This window comes from Salmo trutta, chromosome 27 (genome assembly GCF_901001165.1).
Source record: "Salmo trutta chromosome 27, fSalTru1.1, whole genome shotgun sequence".
Lineage (NCBI taxonomy): Eukaryota > Metazoa > Chordata > Actinopteri > Salmoniformes > Salmonidae > Salmo > Salmo trutta.
Genome location: NC_042983.1, coordinates 9,238,679 through 9,262,411, shown reverse-complemented (window position 1 = coordinate 9,262,411; position 23,733 = coordinate 9,238,679). Strand labels below are relative to the sequence as shown.

Here is a 23,733-nt window from a genome sequence, read left to right as displayed (position 1 = left end):
AAACCTACTGTCGCACAAAACATTTTTCTCCATTATCTGTGTCTGGGAAACGAGGTCTACATTAGACAAACACAGTCAGCTAATGGCTGAAGCCGGGACTGGAGCCTTACCAAAAACAACCACAGTGGCTGTGGCACTGCGTCTCTTAGCCACAATGTTGCTGGCCAGGCACGTGTAGTTTCCCGAGTCAGACAGTCGTGCCTCGTTAATGATGAGATTGTGGTCAGCTCGGGTGTCAATGTTGTCATCCGTCAGGGAGCTCACTAGCTCTTCGTTCTTCAACCACTCCACCTGCCCAGAGAGAGAGAGAGAGTTATTACAGACGTATTACAGCACACAACCTATACAACCAAACCACATCACCCAATCACGTGACCACAGCCATTAGGCAGTCAGAGGAGGGCCATACCCATTACCAGCAACACAGACACAGAGAGGAAAAACGAATTATGAATTATAAACTTAGTGATGCTTTACTGCTCCTACCCTGGTATAGGGAACTGCATCGCTGCTTTTGCAAATTGCATTCACACTGGAAGAATAGGGTTGGTTGATGGATTTATAGGGTGCTCCTAAAAAGCAAACGCATGGAGTGTTTTTGAACTGCAAAAAACGTGCACACTTATTGCACTGGGCGTACACAAACACACCCATACTCACAATCATTTTTCATGGATAGGCCTACTGTATTCACTGCAGCAGGGCTACTATAAACTACAACCAATCTGATGTCATTGAAGACTATACTGTATGACCTAGAAAGAGTAGAGCTGGGAGTAGAGCCTTTTTCCCCCTTCACTTTAAACAAGCCTTGGAAAACACATTCATTGGATTCCAGATTCCAAGGTGCAATTAAAAGATACCCTTTAGCAGGGTGGCATCAGAGGCAAGCAGTTAATGTACTAAAGCTAAACGATAAGGGGGGAAAAGACTGGGAATTTACTCTAATGTTCCATGATTAAAACAATGTATCACTGGATGAGAGGCGACTGGATGACGCGACAGTGGCGGTGGCAGAAGAGTATTTTCCCTCTTCATGTATTTATTTCAATTTGATCAGGGGAAATTTGCAAGTTGAAAGAGGCAATTAAAGAGTGGAACAATCTGCCTGGCCCTCACTGCTGATCTGTAGCACTTGCTCTACATTCCCAGGCTGTCGCCTGCCGCTGTTAACAGCCTTAGGGTAATGATGAAAAGATACGCCCGGCAGAAGGAAGAAGAGAAACTGTGGCGGGACAAATTAGCCCTGTAAGTGTGTGGCGGAGGATGTGAGAGATGAATTGCCTAATTGGCACATTTGTTTCAATTAGGATGCGGTTATCAGTGTTACAGGCTTGACGGACAGCAGGTTTCCAGGGCCCCCACAAAGACACGAGGGGGTCCTGTGATTTCATTATGACGAAGATTGAGCCAACAGAGTGATGGTCATCTTCTCCAGGTTGAGGCTGTGTGTTTTTGTGGGGGTCTGGGGCCCGGGAGGACTGCGGGCAAGGGAGGACCTCTAATCTCCTGGAGCGGAGAGGAGACTGAGGCTTGGGTGGGTGACAGTAAAGTCTTTTGTCTGTAATGTATTTTTGTTGCGTGTTTGGACCCCAGAAAGATTAGCTGTCGTCATGTCAAACTGAGATAAAGATACACTACATGACCAATAGTATGTGGACACCTGCTCGTCGAACATCTCATTCCAAAATCATGGCTTTAACATGGAGTTGGTCCCCCCTTTTGCTGCTTTCCACTAGATGTTGGAACATTGCTGCGGGGACTTTCTTCCATTCAGCCACAAGAGCATTAGTGAGGCCGGGCACTGATGTTGGGCAATTAAGCATGGCTCACAGTCGGCGTATAAATTCATTCCAAAGGTGTTCAATTGGGTTGAGGTCAGGGCTCTGTGCAGGCTAGTCAAGTTCTTCCACACCGATCTCGACAAACCATTTCTGTATGGCCTCACTTTGTGTATGGGGGCATTGTCATGCTGAAACAGGAAAGGGCCTTCCCTAAACTGTTCCCACAAAGTTGGAAGCACAGAATCACCTAGAATGTCATTGTATGCTGTAGCATTAAGATTTCCCTTCACTGGAACTAAGGGGCCTAGCCCGAACCATGAAAAACAGCCCCAGACCATTATTCCTCCTCCACCAAACTTTACAGTTGACAATGCATTGGGGCAGGTAGCATTCTCCTGGTATCCGCCAAACCCAGATTCATCCATCGGGCTGCCAGATGGTGAAGCGTGATTCATCACTCCAGAGAACGTGTTTAAACTGCTCCAGAGTCCAATGGCGGCGAGTTTTACACCACTTCTGCTAATTCTTGGCATTGCCCATGGTGATCTTAGGCTTGTGTGGGCTGCTTGGCCATGGAAACCCATTTCACTAAGCTCCAAATGAACAGTTCTTGTGCAGACGTTGCTTCCAGAGGCAGTTTGGAACTCGGTAGAGTGTTGCAATCGAGGAGATACGATTTTTACCTGCTATGCGCTTCAGCACTCAGCGGTTGCATTCTGTGAACTTGTGTGGCCTACCACTTCGTGGCTGAACCGTTGTTGCACCTAGACGTTTCCACTTCACAATAACAGCACTTACAGTTGACCAGGGCAGCTCTAGCAGGGCAGAATTTTTACAAACTGACTCATTGGAAAGGTGGCATTCTATGACGGTGCCACGTTGAAAGTTACTGAGGTCTTCAGTAAGGCCATTCTACTGCCATTGCCCCTCTCTCCACTGGGATTCCCTGCCTCTAACCCTATTACAGGGGCTGAGTCATTGGCTTATTTGTGCTCTTCCATACCGTCCCTAGGAGGGGTGCGTCACTTGAGTGGTTTGAGTCACTGACGTGATCTTCCTGTCTGGGTTTGCGCCCCCCTTTGGGTTGTGCCGTGGCGGAGATCTTTGTGGCTATACTCAGCCTTGTCTCAGGATGGTAAGTTGGTGTTTGAAGATATCCCTCTAGTGGTGTGGGGGCTGTGCTTTGGCAAAGTGGGTGGGGTTATATCCTGCCTGTTTGGCCCTGTCCGGGGGTATCATCGGATGGGGCCACAGTCTCTCCTGACCCCTCCTGTCTCAGCCTCCAGTATTTATGCTGCAGTAGTTTATGTGTCGGGGGGCTAGGGTCAGTCTGATATATCTGGAGTATTTCTCCTGTCTTATCCGGTGTCCTGTGTGAATTTAAGTGTGCTCTCTCTAATTCTCTCTTTCCTTCTTTCTCTCTCTCGGAGGACCTGAGCCCTAGGACCATGCCTCAGGACTACCTGGCATGATGACTCCTTGTTGTCCCCAGTCCACCTGGCCGTGCTGCTGCTCCAGTTTCAACTGTTCTGCCTGCGGCTATGGAACCCTGATCTGTTCACTGTGATTACTATTATTTGACCATGCTGGTCATCTATGAACATTTGAACATCTTGGCCATGTTCTGTTATAATCTCCACCCGGCACAGCCAGAAGAGGACTGGCCACCCCTCATAGCCTGGTTCCTCTCTAGGTTTCTTCCTAGGTTTTGGCCTTTCTAGGGAGTTTTTCCTAGCCACCGTGCTTCTACACCTGCATTGCTTGCTGTTTGGGGTTTTAGGCTGGGTTTCTGTACAGCACTTTGATATATCAGCTGATGTAAGAAGGGCTATATAAATACATTTGATTTGATTTTTGATTTGAATGTTTGTCTATGGAGATTGCATGGTGGTGTGCTCAATTTTAAACACCTGTCAGCAACGGATGTGGCTGAAATAGCCAAATCCACTAATTTGAAGGGGTGTACACATACTTTTGTATATATAGTGTAGATACAATCAGAGACCTGGGTGGGTGACAAGTAAGGCTTCCTCATGCTTCCAATCCGAAACAGTTTGTGTATATTATGACAAGAATTTCTGACGTTGTTTTCATTTTCGGCAAGGTTTTTTTCTGCTGTTCGTGCGCCACATTTTTTTATTGAGGCAAGCCACATTTTGGTAGCCGAAGTCTACGCTGCTTCGTCGGTGATTGGTCAACAGTAAAGATTATTCAATGAAGTTTGTTGTCGTTCAACGAGAGATGACTCATTTTCATGCACATTTTTTCAATTGAGAAATAGTGCACCAAAAATGATAAATTCCTTACAAATTTCTTGACCCATCTTATATTAATTCAGACTATTTTGAGGAAGTGTATACTGGTTACGGCGTCTCAACAGGGACAAACAGGACTATTGCAATTTTTTTCTCATTTTTCAAGCAGCCTTTATAGGGAGTATGCGAGGCACAGACGTTAGGAGCAATCCGAACCTAGCATGCAGACACCTTTAGAGACATATGGGTGGGTGACACTCAGCAGCATAGCTGTGGAAGTGTTGATAAATGTATTGCATTGGCTCTGAGAGTGTGCAGCTTTTCTTTTCTGGGTGACACTACTGTACGACTGGGTCTTTCTCCCTTCCCTACTCTCCTGTGCACTTACTGTAGTTGCAAGGTGACACACTAAAGTTTTTAAACAGGTAAGAGCATAGAAATGCTGAGTCATCGTGTCATGGCTGATTCTCTGAGGATTTCACAGGGTGTGTCCAAATGGCACCGTATTTCCTATATAGTGAACTGCTTTTGTCCAGAGCCCTATGGGCCCTAGTTAAAAGAAATGCACTACATTAGTAGTCAAACAGTAGGAAATAGTAGGGCTGGAATTGCCAGGGACCTCACAAAATTATATTATCACGGTACTTAGGTGCCGATACGATATATATTGCGATTCTCATGATTCTATATGTATTGCAATTCCATACTGTGATTTTATTACGATTCAATGTTCACTATATGGCTAAGAAATAAAGTTTAAAAAGTGCTGAAAACAAATTGGCTCTGTATTTAAAAAGAACATGGAGAACAAGCTATGAATGAGTTAAGGTGCAAGTATAGCCAACTACCGTAAAAATAATATTGCGATATTGTCAAAACGATACAATATATCGTCAACAATAATATCCCGATATGTAACTGTATCAATTTTTTCCCCCCCATCACTAGGAAATAGGGTGCCATTTGGGACACAAACAGAGTTCGTAGTGCTCCCCTTCAGCCAACAGTGCTGAGGAGCCATAGAAGGTCTATAGATGCCAGTGGCGTAGCCTGTGACAGTGTGGGTGGGGTAACTTTTTTAATTGTTGGATATCTGATCAAGACAATTACATGGATTAAACAACTCTGAAAGACAAGCCCCAGGGACAGGAAGATAACATGGGGGCTTACTGAACACTGTGTTGGATGCCACCGCCAAATGTGCTAGTAATCCACCCAGAAGTTTACACACGAGCACGCACACACAGACTGAGCCAAATCAAAGGCTTTGAACTTGCCTCTGTGTGTTCATGTCTGTGTGAACCTGACATACATGCAGACAGGGGAGGGCTGTGACGGAGCTATCGCCACCGCTGCTGTGGTCGCCAGTCAGGAGGTTAATCAAAAAAGATAAGGGAACACAAAGTGGGGTTGTGTAGCTGGCCCGCCTCCATATTGCGTCCCAAATGCTACCTCTCCTCCCCTGAGCAATGTGGCTCCAGCACATTCCTATTCCACCTAGATCTGTCTTATCTTAAGGAAATAAATAGAGGGAGCAGGGAGAGCTCTTCACTACACTGCCTGACCAAGCTTAGGAATGTAATTGCTTGGCTTAATAATGAAGCTCATCATTTGCTGTCTTGGATGCAGGGCCAGCTCCAGGCAGAAGCGACATAAGTAGGCGCTTAGGGCAACCAACTGCTAGGGGGCCCCGACCGAAATCTCTCTTAGGGCCCCACAAAAGGCTAGATCCGGCCCTGCTTGGAGGAACTGTGAGGAAATAACAGAGGGAGCAGGGCTAGGGAATTAGAAGCATGAGGGCACATAAGGCTGAATGTGTGGGGGTGCTGCTATATGCTAACTTATATAGCTAAGTATAATATAATATAGTTAAGTGTAGAATACCTTTCCCAAAACATGAATTCAACAGAGTACATAAATACTCCCCATCAAGGTGGCTAACATTGAATTATTTCTACGCCCAAAAAGTAGAAAATCACTGAAATGAATTACAGTAAATCAATAGCATCACCCATTTACAATGACTCCCTTTGATTGATGTGAACAGTAAAGTTTGTGTATTGTGGGAGAAACTAACATGGAAGGAAGGCAATTACATGTGGAATGTAATATCCATTTTGTTTTCCACAATGGAATAACACTGAGTTTAACAAGCTTTAGTTCCTTTTCTACAGTTTCACTTAAATTGGCTAAATTAAATCAAAAGCAGTAATGAAAATAGCATGTTGTACAAATACTCGCACAGCAGCCCGCCAGTGTGCTTTTCTTTTTTTTTAATCCAATGTGTTTCCAATGTGTTTTTTCCCCCATTTGTGTCCAATTACATTTGAAACACTCAACCTGTGCGAGTGCGTCCCAAATGGTACCCTATTCCCTATATAATACATCATGGGCCCTGGTCAAAAGTAGTACACTATATAGGGAATAGGGGAGCCCTGCAATTTTTCAGTATTTATTTGTGTCATAGCCTGGGTTCCCATTTCTGAGTCAGTTCAATGTGTTTCATCTCACATTAAGGTGTGGGCTCCCGAGTGGCGCAGCGGTCTAAGGTACTGCATCGTAGTGTTGTGGCGTCACTACAGCCTGGGGTTCTTTTCAGCGTCGTAAAAAAAATACACCTTATCTGTTTTTTGGTTGAAATCTGATTGACCAACTGACCAGTTATGTAAATACTACTCAATTAATAGACACCAATCTATATAAACATGTGCATAGTGCTCATGGGCCATGCACCCATTGCATATACTGTAAGAAACTAGAACCATTACAATTATTAAAATTGGAGTAATGTTCTTTTTCAGCAATTAACATCAACAAAAGATAGGTGCATCCAACAACAACACTATTACAAATCACAGTGTGTAGTGTATGCCTACCGCTCACATTACACAGTTGGGAATAAATATATTTTCAAAGCAGACAGTTTCCCCTTGCTGCGAAGAGTTGAAATTCTCAAATCTAGAGTATTTCAACAGCCTGGAGTGTGAGGTAAGCTGTTCCCCTGCACAGAGAGGCTCTCATCTTTTTGGAGGGGTGTTAAGTGTTAAGGACTGGGAAGCTGGGGTCTTACCTCTGCCGTGGGCACTCCCTCTGGGGGGCGGCAATGCAGCACGATCATCCCTTTGATTGGCACTTCCTTCCCCTGGGGGTCCTGCTCAAAGTTCTTCCTCAAGTCTGTGTGGGGAGAGAACAACCTGCTGTCAGTCCGTGCAATGTCCAGCCTGCCCTCAATCTCCCCATCACTAACACCACTTGCCACTGCCACTCTCCCTGCCTTGCCCTGCCCTTGGTTTGGACACAGTATCAACCTTGCGAGTGAGAAACGGGCTGGGAGGATGGATGGATCAGGAGCTCGTCTTCCTTCCTTCCTTATTTCCTTCCTTCCTTCCTTCCTTCATCTGCCTGCAGGTTCCCAAGGTCATTTGGAGGATAGACTGCACTGGCTGATGAGTACATATACTGTATAATATGCCCATGAAGCTTTACAGTATATGCCATGGACATCATTTTTTCTCTATGTTGCACTCCGCTTTAATCTATTTACTCCTGCAATGCAGTTTTGTCCATTCACCGTAATGTGAGACTGTGGTATTACCATATACATATAATGAGTAGGATTGTGATGGAACCTCTAACCATGGCAAGTTTACTGGCAACCTCATGGCAACACTCAAAATGGCCACCAGTCCACCCATGATGGCATAATTGACCTGAATGGAAACTTCCGTTCTACTCATTCTAATTCTAATAGCCTGGTTCTGTGCTCTAGCACTAACATACCTGATTAAACTAAAGGCTTGTTGATTAGTTGAATCAAGTATGTTAGTGCTAGCTCCAAAACTAAAATGTGCATTGTTATGTAGGCTACTCACATGCGATGTGTACAGTGGCCTTGCGGCTCTTGGAGGTGCCCAGGTGGCTCCAGGCCACACACAGACACCAGTAGTCCTCTGGGCCGTGGAAGTCCTCCACCTGCTGACGGGACACGTTGATCAGCACCTCACGCACCTTCAGACCTGCATAGTGGAAAGAAACAGCCAGTAAGTGATCTTACTGGTTAGATCAGGTGTTATTTAGAGATAGCAGCAATGTACCAGGAACATTTACAGGACCTCTAGTGCTCAGTCTTTGGAATGTGCTAACCATAGTTGAGAGATCCGAACAACATATTTAAAGGGGAGGGGGGTGGGATCTGATCAAATATTTAGAAAGTCTGTCTGGTAGTAGTGATCAATGGTTTCCCAAAATACAATTTTAAAAATACATTTGGTTTTTATGGTGGCCTGACACACTGCTCCAATCAGTGTGTCTAATGTTATTCTGTTCTCCCTTTACTCTATGCTGGGTATTGAAAATGCATCACAGATGAAATAGGCTGTCCCCCAGGCCTCTCTTAGGATTCTGTTGTGTGTGATGCAAAATACTGCGAACAAGAAAAATAGTTGCCTAGAGCGACATAATCCCCACTAACAAGCTTAACATCAGACCTGCTTCAAAAGAATACTCTAGTATGTACAGTAACCATGACACAATAATAGTACATATGCCATAGTGACACAAGCACAGCTAGCACAATGCAAACGCAGCACATTTTTAGAACGAGCACATTAAAGTGTGTCTGTACAAATGGACTCTCCCTATTCTGAAATCCTCTTAGCGGCGCAGCGCAAAACTCGCCAACTGAAATCTATGCAGACCTGTCACATAGTTTAGAATTGTTAAAGGCTTCCATTTTGTATCTGAGTCATGGGCTTAGGGATCTGTCATGTGTGTTTTTCTTTCCTCCTTTTCAGAGCCTCGATAGCCTGCAGGCTTCCCAAATACAGGATTAAAGAAAAGATGCAATGTGGGGGGGGTTTATGACAGAAAATGGTACCCTATTCCCTATATAGTGCACTACTCTGGTCAAAAGTAGTGCACTATATAGGGAATATGGTGCAATTTGGGACACAGACTGAGTCTCTTAACACCCCCCCACCCCGCTCTCCTCTCCTGCACACAACAATAAATGATAAATGCAGCCTAATCTGACATGCTCATCGAGTCATAGCAGCACATTTACTGCACAGCATATCAGCGTTTTGAATAAATAACAATTCAACTCCACACTAAATAACTGCAGGGAACATGGATATTAATGTGGATATTAACATGGATATTAATGTGAGAGAGAGAGCGAGAGAGAGACAGCTGCATGTGAGCTCGCATTTTTCAGCATGTTTTTACAAAAAGATAGATTAAGATAAACTTATATTTTTCGGCAAGGACATATACAGCATACTACCCTCCACAACATAACCTTCACTCCAAATCAAAACTCCAAACCTACAACCTGATTTTGGACAAAATTACCGGGAAGGATTTCAACTACCAAAAATTCCTATTTCCAAGCTATACAGCAAATGCTCTGGCAAACAAACAGAAAGCTGAAAACACCATCCAACCTGGAACTGGAGGCCTTTGAAGCCCCTCCTGCTGTTCAGAGACCATCCCCTGGCATTTTCTACAAGGAATCTGCCTCCAGAAAAAAGCTTCTCCCAAGTGGGTGTGACACCTACTCCTGTTGCCTGCTGCACTGCTGCTTGGATTCCACCTGGCGATCTGTTCGCCGTCTGCCCTGGCCTGTCTCCCCCTGTCTGGTACAGGTACCCCCCCCACACTCCCGAGCTTTCGCTTGCCTCCAGCACACACGCACTGTTGAGGTGAGTGACTCTGAACTTACAATGGCTAGCCCCAAGTCGTTATCATTTTTTATTGAGCTTTATGCTACAGTGACTTACGAAAGTATTCACCCCCTTGGCATTTTTCTTATTTTGTTGCCTTACAACCTGAAATTAAAATGGATGTTGGGGGGTTGTATCATTTGATTTACACAACATGCCTACCACTTTGAAGATGCAAAATATTTTTATTGTGAAACAAACAAGAAATAAGACAAAAAGAACTGAAAAGAGCCACCTTTTGCAGCAACCTTTAAGTCATACCACAGATTCTCAATTGGATTGAGGTCTGGGCTTTGACTAGGCCATTACAAGACATTTAAATCTTTCCCCTTAAACCATTCGAGTGTTGCTTTAGCAGTATGCTTAGGGGCATTGTCCTGCTGGAAGGTGAACCTTCGTCCCAGTCTCGAATCTTTGGAAGACTGAAACAGGTTTCAAAAATTTCAAGAATTTCCCTGCATTTAGCGCCATCCATCATTCCTTCAATTCTGACCAGTTTCCCAGTCTCTGCCTATGAAAAACGGGATGGTGTTCTCGGGGTGATGTGAGGTGTTGGGTTTGTGCCAGACATAACGTTTTCCTTGATGGCCAAAAAGCTCAATTTTAGTCTCATCTGACCAGAGTACCTTCTTTCATATGTTTGGGGAGTCTCCCACATGCCTTTTGGCGAACACCAAACGTGTTTGGTTATTGTTTTCTTTAAGCAAAGGATTTTTTTCTGACCACTCTTCCGTGAAGCCCAACTCTGTGGAGTGTACTGCTTAAAGTGGTCCTATGGACAGATACTCCAATCTCTGCTGTGGAGCTTTGCAGTTCCTTCAGGGTGATCTTTGGTCTCTTTGTTGCCTCTCTGATTAATGCCCTCCTTTCCTGGTCCATTAGTTTTGGTGGGCGACCCTCTCTTGGCAGGTTTGTTGTGATGCTATATTCTTTCCACTTTTTGTCATAGCCGCTTGCTAAAAAACTTTCATGAGCAAGCCTTCCTTCATGACCTGGCCTAATTTGGTATAGAATCAGCTGTCGAAGACGCTTGGACCTTCTTTTTTGATATTTTCATTGGTATTGTAAACAAACAACCCCATAAAGAAAATGAGAATTAAAAACAGGTTCAGCCCCTCATTCGACCGTGATCTTGCAGAGATACTCCACCTCAAGAATTCCATTTGGCGAAAAGCTCGCCACACGAATACTCAGGCTGACTGGCTCTCGTTCAGGCAAATGAGAAATAAGTGCACTCAGGCTATCCGGAAGGCCAAGGTTAGTTACTTTAAGGAGCAGTTCTCTCTCTGTGGGTCTAACCCCAAGAAGTTCTGGAAAACAGTTAAAGACCTGGAGAATAAACCCTCCTCCTCACAGCTGCCCATGTCCCTTAATGTTGATGATGTCATTGTTACTGACAAGGAGCACATGGTCGTACCTAATTTAGTCAGGATTCCTTTTTGACTCAGCAATGCCTCCTTGCCTGTCCAACATTTCCTCATCTCCCACCCCGTCTAATGTAACTAGCCCTGATTCTCCTCCCTCTTTTTCCCCTGCCCCTCTACAAAGTTTCGCCCTGCAGGCGGTCACTAAGTCTGAGGTGCTAAAGGAGCTCCATAAACTTGACCCCCAGAAAAACATCTGGGTCAGATGGTTTAGACCCTTTCTTCTTTAAGGTTGCTGCCCCTGTCATCGCCAAGCCTATCTCTGACCTTTCTAACCTGTCTCTCCTCTCTGAGGAGGTTCCCATTGCTTGGAGGGCAGCCACGGTGCATATTTTATTTAAAGGGAGAGATCAAGCTGATCCTAACTGTAATAGGCCTATTTCTATGTTGCCCTGTTTATCAAAAGTGGTGGACAAACTTGTCAATAATCAACTGATTGGCTTTCTTGATATCTATAGTATTCTCTCTGGTATGCAATCTGGTTTCCGCTCAGGTTATGGATGTGTCACTGCAACCTTAAATGTCCTCAATGATGTCACCATTGCCCTTGATTCTAAGCAATGTTGTGGTGCTATTTTTATTGACTTGGTCAAAGCTTTTGATAAGGTAGACCATTCCCTTCTTGTGGGCCGGCTAAGGAGTATTGGCGTCTCTGTGTGGTCTTTGGCCTGGTTTGCTAACTACCTCTCTCAAAGAGTGCAGTGTAAAATGACAGAACATCTGCTGTCTCAGCCACTGCCTGTCACCAAGGGAGTAACCCAAGGCTCGATCCTATGCCCCACGCCTTTCTCAATGTACATCAACAACATAGCTCAGGCAGTAGGAAGCTCTCTCATCCATTTATATGCAGATGATACCGTCTTATACTCAGCTGGCCCCTCCCTAGATATTGTGTTGAACACTCCACAACAAAGCTTTCTTAGAGTCCAACAAGCTTTCTCTGCCCTTAACCTTGTTCTGAACACCTCCAAAACAAAGGCCATGTGGTTTGGTAAGAAGAATGCCCCTCTCCCCACAGGTGTGATTACTACCTCTGAGGGTTTAGAGCTTGAGGTAGTCACCTCATACAAGTACTTGGGAGTATGGCTAGACGGTACACTGTCCTTCTCTCAGCACATATCAAAGCTGTAGGCTAAGGTTAAATATAGACTTGGTTTCCTCTATCGTAATCATTCCACTTTCGGCAGGTAAGGGTGCTCTCGAGCGGCTAGATGTTCTTTATCATTCGGCCATCAGATTTGCCACCAATGCTCCTTATAGGACACATCACTGCAGTCTATACTCCTCTCTAAACTGGTCATCTCTGTATACCCACCACAAGACCCACCCGTTGATGCTTATTAATAAAACCCTCTTAGGCCTCACTCCCCCCTATCTGAGATATCTACTGCAGCCCTCATCCTCCACATACAACACCCATCCTGCAAGTCACATTCTGTTAAAGGTCCTCAAAGCACACACATCCCTGAGTCGCTCCTCTTTTCAGTTTGCTGCAGCTAGTGACTGGAACAAGCTGCAACAAACACGCAAATTGGACAGTTTTATCTCCATTTATCTTCATGGACACTCTTACTGACAGTTGTGGCTGCTTCACGCAATGTATTGTTGCCTCTACCTTCTTTCCCTTTGTGCTGTTGTCTGTGCCCAATAATGGTTGTATCATGTTTTGTGCTCCTACCATGTTGTGTTGCTACCATGTTGTTGTCATGTTGTGTTGCTACCATGCTGTGTTGTCATGTGTTGCTGCCATGCTGTTGTTGTTGTCTTAGGTCTCTCTTTATGTAGTGTTGTGGTGTCTCTCTTGTCGTGATGTGTGTTTAGTCCTATTTTTAAATTTTATTTTGTATTTTTAATCCTAGCCCCCGTCCCCACAGGAGGCCTTTTGCCTTTTGGTAGACCGTCATTGTAAATAAGAATTTGTTCTTAATTGACTTGCCTAGTTATATAAAGGTTAAATAAATAAAACATATTTTTAAATAGATGGATGGATTAATAAGGGCCCTATAGAATCGGTTGAATTTGTTGCTTAATTCCATTTATTTATTTATTTAAAATTCTGTTTTCTCCGTTTTGTTTTTACAGGTTTCAGATTTGTCCCTGTTTTTAGCCTCAAAATCACACTTGTCATGACGTGTCCTGGGGGGAGGATCATATCCCCCCCTCCTCTCTCTCTCCACAGTTTTATGACAGGTCATAAATACCTGGTAGAAACTGCCATTCAGTATTGAGAGAGAGTCTACCAGAACAAAGTGCTTATCTTAGTTCAAAACTCCTAATCCCCAAAATGGGAGAATTAAACAATATTTCTACTTTTGAGAATGTGGGAATGGTCCGTGGACACTTAAGGGGGAGTCATGACAAGTGTGTTTCATTTGCTGATCTCATGAAGCACAGGAAACACACATAACTGTATCTCTTAAAGTGTACATTTCCCAGCTGTCAGGTTTACATCTAAATATTGTGAAACATATGTAATTAAACATGAAACTATTTGTGAAAATATGTAATGTGATGTTAACCTTCTAAATGAGATTATGGATTTTCCTATAAAGATTAACTAGTCAGTGGCCACACCCCCGTGAGCCAAGACATCACATTAGGCATCATAGAATCGCACCTTCTTCAACAGAGGATAAAACCCACTTCCTACGAAATATACATTAAGTCAGGGAACGCCGGGACAGAGTCCCCAAGTTGGAATGGCTACAATTCTATAGGCCACGGAGACCATACAGCTGTAGTTTTGGCTACACAGCTGGAAATGGTTAAACTCTGAGACTATAGATCACTACAGAATAAGAGCAAATCTTGGACGTATAATTACTAGTCTGCAGCTAGAAATTACATAAGTCTAGAACGAGAATACCGAAAACTGCTGAAGCATCTATTCTATGAGAACATTTTTGAATGGTACTCTGAAGTAACCATTCTAACCACCTACAACCACAAAATACATTGTGAATTCTGGGAAAGTTAACCAGTCTGATGAACTCTACAGGACGATTGAGGATTCCAACAGAGAAGACAACAACATGGGTCGTAAATATATACATTGCAATTATTCTCGAATGAGCGGACGTTCATGTGCAAAGGATTAGCATATCAATGAATATAATTATAGACTGTGTGTAGTGAATCAATTTTGTCTTTCCCGCTCTTTCTCAGTCCCCACCCCTTTCTTTTGTCTACCAAGCCGTCTTATCGGCATACCCCACTTTTCTATCATTGTTAGTAACCAATATCTACTGTTTGTTTGTTATGTGATTTGTTAGTTAGTAAATAAATAATTTAGCCAATTTGTATATTGCTGCTTCATTATGGAAACTAGGGTCCGTGCAGATATCCAAGGGTTTGCGATATTCAGTAATGAGTACTGACGAGGTAATAATTCCTTAATAGAAAACCAATTGATTAGATATTAAAATATCTGAAGAGCTATATTCGGAAAATTATAACTTTGTCATCTCAACATTTTCCGTGGTGCCCCGACTTCCTACTTAACTAATGTTTACATGATCAGTTTAATCACATAATAATTCAACCTAGAGAACTGATTTGATATACATTACCGTTCAAAAGTTTTCAGTCACTTAGAAATGTCCTTGTTTTTGAAAGAAAATCACATTTTGTGTCCATTCAAATAACATCAAATTTATCAGAAATACAGTGTAGACATTGTTAATGTTGTAAATGACTATTGTAGCTAGAAATGTCAGATTTTTTTATGGAATATCTACATAGGCGTACAGAGGCCCATTATCAGCATTAGCTAATCCAAGTTTAGCATTTTAAAAGGCTAATTGATCATAAGAAAACCCTTTTGCAATTATGTTAGCATAGCTGAAAAATGTTGTTCTGATTAAAGAAGCAATAAAACTGGCCTTCTTTAGACTAGTTGAGTATCTGGAGTATCAGCATTTGTGGGTTCAAATACAGACTCAAAATGGCCAAAAACAAAAAAAATATATTCTGAAACTCGTCAGTCTATTCTAGTTCTGAGAAATGAAGGCTATTCCATGCGAGAAATTGCCAAGAAACTGAAGATCTGGTACAACTTTGTGTACAACTCCCTTCACAGAACAGCGCAAACTGGCTCTAACCAGAATAGAAAGAGGAGTGGGAGGCCCCAGTGCACAACTGAGCAAAAGGATAACTACATTAGAGTGTATAGTTTTAGAAACAGATGTGTGATGCTGGCCTTCTAGGCAGAGTTGCAAAGAAAAAGCCATATCTCAGACTGGCCAATAAAAATAAAAGATTAAGATGGGCAAAAGAACACAAACACTGTACAGAGGAACTCTGCCTAGAAGGCCAGCATCCCAGAGTCGCCTCTTCACTGTTGATGTTGAGACTGGTGTTTTGCGGGTACTATTTAATGAAGCTGCCAGTTGAGGACTTGTGAGGGGTCTGTTTGTCCTGAGCCGTTGCCTCAAAGGAATATACAATCACTTATGCATTTTGTTCATGTCTTATCATTTTGGGCAAATAAAATAAACATCTAATAAGCTCAATACATTTAGTTGATTGCTACTAATTTCAATACATTTTTTTATATTGTTGAATTCCGTTTTAATATCTGGATTTCATCCGCATTTCCCAGATCACAGATTTTATAGGGCCCTAACTAATGCTGTTGCTTATGGGTGAGATACAGAAAAGTACTCAAGATACACATTCATCGCCACAATTATGAATACGCTCTACATTATGGCTCTGAAGAAAGACTAGTGTATCAATGATGCTAAAAAACAACCTCAGCCACCTGTTAAGGGCTCTACACAGCCTACGCATCTCTGTAGACATGATTATATCCTTAATGGACAACTAGATTCTTTGAAAGTTCTCCAATCACTACTACAGCCAGCCAGCACCAGTCACAATGTGTAGTGAGACACAAACATAATTCATAACTCCCTTGCAAAGATATGGAAATTGACAGAGTATGGGGTGAAGAGATAGCAGAGAAAGTCATCACTAATGACGTCACAGACCCCCCCCCCCCAAAAAAAGAATCACTGAGTAATATGCTAATGAGAGTTAGCAGGTCCCAATATCTCCAGCGTCGGAGAGGCACATTTCCTTGAGGACTAACCGTCCACGACAGGTGGTGTGCCTGAGAGACAGACCCGAGCTTTGGCACTTTGTCATGTCACCCCTTTTGTTTACAAGGCAGCGCACCGTTGACAGGACTTATTAAACTAAACCCTCTTGATTTCTTACACCCAACTTTTCTTTCTTTTTTTTAAATCTAAGTGGTTTTACAAGTGACAAAGCGATCCAAAAGGCAGAATTATAAAAAGAAAGACTTAAGCCATGGCTATTGGCCTGAAAAACATGAAATAGGAAGGGAGGTTAGGGTGGTGTGAGCCTAGTTGGAGGGGACAAAGCAAGGCTAATCTGTTCTTCCTATGGATTTGCTCTGTTGTCTTGCCATGGCTCAGCTTATGTTGTGAGTTGGACAGGAGTAAGAGCATAAGAAGAGGCTGGATCCCACTTTTGATCTATTAACCAACCAACGGATGCTACATCTTCCTGCTAGGGATTATCAAATAAGGCAAAATCCCAAATGGCACCCTATTCCTTATATTGGGTTGCAATATAAGCCTTTTCACTGAGCCATTTCATGGAGCTACACTTCACTTCCAGAGTCCACTGTAAGTACGTTGGTATTACAAAGTCAGAAGTTCCCCATGGAGTGCTCTAACCATTGCTCCAACACCTGCACAGTGCGCATGTTGATGTCTCCACCAAGCCTCCTCATTCCCTCTTAACACATCATCCAACCCTCTAAGAGAACCATGACTGGCCTCTGGCAACACCCGTTTTTCTGCTTCCTGCTAAAGTTATTCACAGGGGAGGCACTGGAGGGTTTGGCATATGTACCGTGTGTAGAAATCGAGACGTTTTAACCACAGATAAATGAGAGGAGAAGCAGGGCGACGTATTTGACCCGATCTTACCACAATAATTTAAACTATCAAACAATGTCTACCCATTAAGGAGTTCTAACTTGTTGCAGTTGAGGTTGTATATGTGGGTGCGCACGTGTGTATCCCAGGCTACTAAGGCAGCCACGGTAAATGTAAACACTTTGAGCACAATTGAGGATGTAACCCTTACCGCTCAGTCGAGGAGAGAAACAACATTAGCACATTAATGTCACTACCTTTGGGTAGAAATAAAGAATGATCGCACAAGGCAAGCACTGTTTAGAAATAGGCCTATATCTAAAACAATGACGGGCCACTTAATGCATTAATACAGAAAATCTGTTACAAAATCAGACAGCCTCTTCCCACCTACCCTCCCACCTACACTCTAACCACCCACACAGACACGAGCTTGCACGCAGGTGTGCACACATACACACGATTCAAGCTTTAAGCTTGCTAGAATTAAATAATAATTTCCTGCATTTGGAAACATGATATTTTATAATGCACCATTTTTATTCCTCCCTGTAGAGAGATAGGCTGCTCTATCCAGATAAGGCTATTGCCTGCCACATCCATTAGGCCCAATGCCCACTGTTTAACTCTGGAATTAGAGGCCAACATCACTGACAGAGCCAACTCTCCTCTTTACCTCTTAACAACAAAATCATATCCAATGTAAAGCTTGCTAAAATGAAATCAAAAGTCTGACAAAAGAAACACAGACCATTAATAGCTTATTTGGATCCATTGCATTATAAGCAGAGAGAATTAGCAAGTGAGCCTATAAAAGGGCATTACGCTACAATAGTTGTGGGGGAAATATTTTACCTAATTGCAAATGCAACCACTCGTACAGGAAATATTGGAACAGAAGTTTTCAAGTTGAGTTTCATCTCCATCTGTGGCTAGATAAGGGAAGCGATGTCATACTGTTTCAGTGGGCGATGGAAAAAGGGTTTTTATTATTCTTCAGAATTCGTGACTTCACTGCTATGTTTGTTTTGTTTGCTGGAAAGCAGTGTTTGCTCAAGGATGTCCTGGGTTGAACCTAAAGTCAATTTTATTGACTAGGTTCAGAAATGTAAACACTAGAATGAATTGACTTGTTTATACAATGCCTTAATGTATAGGCAAGCCCACGTTCAGTATAGTTGCGGGCACAAAAAAAAAATCACAGTATAGGTTTTAGTGACAAACTATTGCTAGAAGACGCCACAGCGCCTTGTTGCATTGCAGCAATTGTTCTGCCAATACCCTGGCGCAAGCTAACTTTTTAGTGGCCACAAAACCTCAATGCAAAACTCTAGTTGTGCTCCAACTGCCCATTAAATGCACTCTGAGAACGTTTGAGAGGAGAAAGACTGAGTCAAGAAGGTGTCCGGCACAGACAGATGTCAGGTGGACTTAAGCCATCTGAGTCCATGACAGACCTCAAGGTGCACTCTATAGAAATGTGATGGTTTCAGTACCTACCCAACAAAAGGGATATATTGTACAAATATAACACAGGCCTCAATACACCCAGTCCTGTCTGGCATGGAATAAAGTTATATCACCCCTAAGGAGCCTATTCTGTATAGGATACGGTATGTGTGTGAGGTGTATTGTATTGTCTGGGCACATTCAGTTAACAACACCATTAACAGTGTCACACAGGAATCCTGGGGCAAAGATAACATCAATCCTCGCTTTAGTGCCCATTACATAATGGTAAAAGCAATCCAACACTCATGATATAGGAGAGTTGAGTGTGAGGTGAGACTGAGGTCACTGCTGAGGGGAAGTAGTGTCACTGCCTGTTTGCTGCCTGTTTTCAGCCTGTTTGCTGCCTGTTTGTTGCTTCTTTGCAGCAGGATTACTGCCCGTTTGTGGTCTGTTTGCTGCCTATTTACTGTTTTCTGCCTGTTTGTAGGTTACATGTTAATGGTGTTCCTCTGTCCTGGACTCTTAGCTCCTGGGTCTCATTCCAGGAATATGCTCCCTTCCATCTGCTCTCATTTACATTCTTTCACTGATCTGAGGACTGGATATTATGTGAAAGAAATATGGTGTAAAACTAGTTGCTGGTGGAGCTATTGCTTACACCAGTGGTTCTCAAACTGCGGGGGTCACAAGAAGGTTTTGGGAGGGGTCGCGAGTGTGAAACTGAATGAGATAAACACATTTTTCATGCATATTTTAATAGGCTACATATAGACCTACTATTTGTATTTTATATTTATACCTTTGCCTATTCAATCTGGTTACCAACATAGGCCTATGGTATTGCACTACATTTGTGTCTCCAAAGTCTGTGCTTTAAAACCAAAAAGTTCTGAGGGAATTTTTGCTACCTGCACTGCTGACAACTATTTTGGTCCACTCATACAGGAGTAATAAAGGCCCAGTTCACAAATTTTAAGGGATTACTATTTTTTTTTAATGATTTATCAGGGGGTGCTGCAGAAACTTTAGCACCCCTACTTTCCGCGGCTATGCCGAGCACACCTCTTATTACCGGCGCAGGTGAAGAAATGGGAGCAATTAAGAAGGGGAAAAACAGAACAATAGAGATGCAGGAGGAGAGGAACGCATGGACAAAGAAACAAGGAGCACTATAGAACCAAGAAACAAGGAGCACTATAGAACCAAGAAACAAGGAGCACTATAGAACCAAGAAACAAGGAGCACTATAGAACCAAGAAACAAGGAGCACTATAGAACCAAGAAACAAGGAGCACTATAGAACCAAGAAACAAGGAGCACTATAGAACCAAGAAACAAGGTACACTATAGAACCAAGAAACAAGGAGCACTATAGAACCAAGAAACAAGGAGCACTATAGAACCAAGAAACAAGGAGCACTATAGAACCAAGAAACAAGGAGCACTATAGAACCAAGAAACAAGGAGCACTATAGAACCAAGAAACAATGAGAACTATAGAACCAAGAAACAATGAGAACTATAGAACCAAGAAACAATGAGAACTATAGAACCAAGAAACAAGGAGAACTATAGAACTAAGAAACAAGGAGAACTATAGAACAAAGAAACAAGGAGAACTATAGAACCAAGAAACAAGGAGAACTATAGAACAAAGAAACAAGGAGAACTATAGAACAAATAACCTAGGAGACTCTATAGAACAAAGACACAATGAAAACTATAGAACAAAGAAACCAGAAAAGGAAAGCAGAGGACATGAAAGACAAAGAACGGACCAAAAGACAAAGAAAGTGCGTGAGTTGATTCCCATAGCCGAAAGCTAAAGCCAAGCCGAGCCACGAAAGAGACTACTTGATTTAGGGTTTGACGAAAGACTTGAGTTAATGAATAAGTGAAGTGCTCTAAACCGAGCTAGGTTTTATTTTCCCTTTATTGAACAGGATAAACGCCATGCTGTGAAAAATGTAATATATCATTTAGATTTTTGCAACTTAAAAGCTGACTCCTCCTCTGTATACACCACACCCTGCTACCTCATAGATCAGAACCCCTCTGGACCGATCACAGCTACAGACAGGCCATGCTTTCCATCCAACCCTGCAACCGCCGCTGCATACAGATAGGCCATATGATCTTGCTTTGGACTACAGAGAAGTGACAAGATATCCCTAGTTGATATTGGCTGCTGACATGAATAACTTTTAGCTCAAAATGCAGGTATAAAACACAGTGTATTTATGTATCTTTCCTTTGGAAATGTTTATGGCTGTAATGACAGGCTACATTTGCGGGTCAAAGTTTGAGAACCACTGGCCTACACAAACCCAGTTGTCTCAGTAAGATCCATGAAGGCAAGTGAACGAGGACAGGGAAAGAAAACATGGCCAGGGAAGCGTGCAGCTGTGTGTGTTTGTGTGTGGGTTTGTCTTTGTAACCATCAAGGTTATTCATCTACTATTCTCAGGCCTCTTCTCCCCCATAGTGTCCAGGCCTGTCTGGACCTGCCACTCTCCATGTGCCTTCAATCTATGTGGGAGAGAGCAAGCGGCTTTGTCTGCTCACTGCCCACCAACAATAACATTCACTATGCACAGACTCAACAAGAAAGGTCAGTGACTTTTCTTTAATCCAAGGGCATTGAGTCCTTATGGAATATATGGGTCTATATGGGGCCCACTGGTGTGTGATTCCCTAAGGCACATCGACTATTTACCCCTGATAAAGGAGATTTTAACTAGCTTAATTAAAAACACATAAAAGATGGTAGCAGGAAGAATGGATCTTAAAAGGACCAATCCAGCCATTTTTATCTCAATATCAAATCATTTATGGGTAACAATTAAGTACCCTAGCTGTGATTGTTTTCAATTAAAATGGTCAAAAATAACCAAAAATAGCTTCTTAGCAAAGAGCAATTTATCAAGCAAGAATTTAACTAGTAATGTCTGGGAGTGGTCTGAGTGGGAAGGGGAAAACTGAAAACTAGCTTTTACTGGAAGAGAGGTTTGGCAATCTCTTTCTTGTCACCAGGCAGGCCAAAAGTCCATCCCACCAAAACAGGCTGAAATTACAGCTCTTGCACTAAAAGGGCATTTTCATCACAATTTGACAGTATTATTCCAACCTCAGGGGGAAATATATAGCACCAGTCAAAAGTCAAGAGTTTTTCTCTATTTTTACTATTTTCTACATTGTAGAATAATAGTGAAGACATAAACTATGAAATAACACATATGGAAACATGTAGTAACCAAAAAAAGTGTTAAACAAATCAAAATATATTTTATATTTGAGATTCGTCATAGTAGCCACCCTTTGCACACTCTTGGCAAATAGTTTTTGACTGCACTAGGCCTTTAACAGCATCAAAGGAGCAGTCCATCCATAACATCATAAATACTTCTCTCGGAACAAACCATGATGAATAATTTCTCACTGGAACAAATGTATTATGATTCCCTCTCACATACAGTGCCTTCAGAAAGAATTCATTGACTTATTCAATATTTTGTTGTGTTACAGCCTGAATTCAAAACGCATTAAATGCATACATTTTTCTCACCCATCGATACACAATAATTTTTAGACAGTTTTGCTAATTTATTGAAAATTAAATACAGAAATATCTCATTTACATAGGTATTCACACCCCTAAGTCAATACTTAAACAAAAATATAGACACAATGTAAAGTTTTTGTTCCCATGTTTCATGAGCTGAAATAAACGATCCCAGAAATGTTCCATACACACAAGAATTAAGTAAAAGGCTCATGTAAATACACTACATGACCAAAAGTATGTGGACACCTGCTCATCGAACAACTCATTCCAAAATCATGGGCATTAATATGGAGTTTGTCCCCCCTTTGCTGCTATAACAGCCTCCACTCTTCTGGGAAGGCTTTCCACTAGATGTTGGAACATTGCTGTGGGGACTTGCTTCCATTCAGCAATAAGAGCATTAGTGAGGTCGAGCACTGATGTTGAGCGATTAGGCCTGGCTCGCCGTCAGTGTTCCAATTCATCTTAAAGGTGTTTGATGGGGTTGAGGTCAGGGCTCTGTGCAGGCCAGTCAAGTTCTTCCACACCGATCTCAACAAATCATTTCTGTGTGCACGGGGGCATTGTCATGCTAATACAGGAAAGATCCTTCCCTGAACTGTTGCCACAAAGTTGGAAGCACAGACTCGTCTAGAATGTCATTGTATGCTGTAACGTTAAGATTTCCCTTCACTGGAAATAAGGGGCCTAGCCCGAACCATGAAAAACAGCTCCAGACCATTATTCCTCCTCCAACAAACTTAACAGTTGGCTCTAAGCATTCGGGCAGCTAGCGTTCTCCTGGCATCCGTCAAATCCAGATTCGTCTATCGGACTGCCAGATGGTGAAGAGTGATTCATCACTCCAGAGAACGCATTTTTTATACCACTCGAGTTTCATATCACTCCAGCCGACGCTTTTTATACCACGGCAAGTTTTATACCACTCCAGCCAACGATTGGCATTGCGCATGGTGATCTTAGGCTTGTGTGTGGCTGCTTGGCCATGGAAACCCATTCCATGAAGCTCCCGACGAACCATTCTTGTGCTGACGTTGCTTCCACAGGCATTTTGGAACTCTGTAGTGAGTGTTGAAACTAGGAAAGATAATTTGTACACGCTACGCATGTCAGCGGTCGCGTTCTGTGAGCTTGTGTAGCCTACCACTTCGCGGCTGAGCCATTGTTGCCCCCTAGACGTTTCCACTTCACAATAATAGAACTTACAGTTGACCGGGGAAGCTTTAGCAGAGCAGAAATTTGAGATTTTATACACCTGTCAGTAACGGGTGTGGCTGAAATAGCCAAATCCACTAATTTAAAGGGGTGTCCACATACTTTTGTATAAATAGTATATGAACAGAGCTTGCCAATTCAATTATTTTAAACCTAACCACACGTCATCACTTGCAGCCGTCGGTTTAAACCGGAGGCCACTGTGACATTGATTTCTCCAGTAATCCTTCCGCTGTTCAATTATGTATAGGCATGCTGACCCTATAAAAATCTATTACTGACAGGTAGACAAGACCCGCCTCATCCCAGAGGCCTCAGCACAGCTGTCTGTAGTCATCTCTAGTCATCACACTGCACTCCATGGGGTCTGAAATTAATTCTCTCTGCTTAGAGAAATACCTGGACA

General features: G+C 42.7%; 1 protein-coding gene across 4 annotated transcripts in view; it reads right to left on the bottom strand.

The window, feature by feature from the left end:
* Positions 1-23,733, bottom strand: part of unc5db (unc-5 netrin receptor Db) — a 217,520-nt gene that overhangs the window by 35,025 nt on the left and 158,762 nt on the right. For all 4 annotated transcript variants that reach the window (XM_029716559.1, XM_029716561.1, XM_029716560.1 and 1 more), the window contains 3 exons: positions 7,912-8,055; positions 7,110-7,213; positions 111-291 (listed from right to left, as the gene is read on the bottom strand). In XM_029716559.1, coding sequence (XP_029572419.1) covers positions 111-291; positions 7,110-7,213; positions 7,912-8,055 — 429 coding nt within the window. The remainder of the gene's footprint in view (positions 1-110; positions 292-7,109; positions 7,214-7,911; positions 8,056-23,733) is intronic.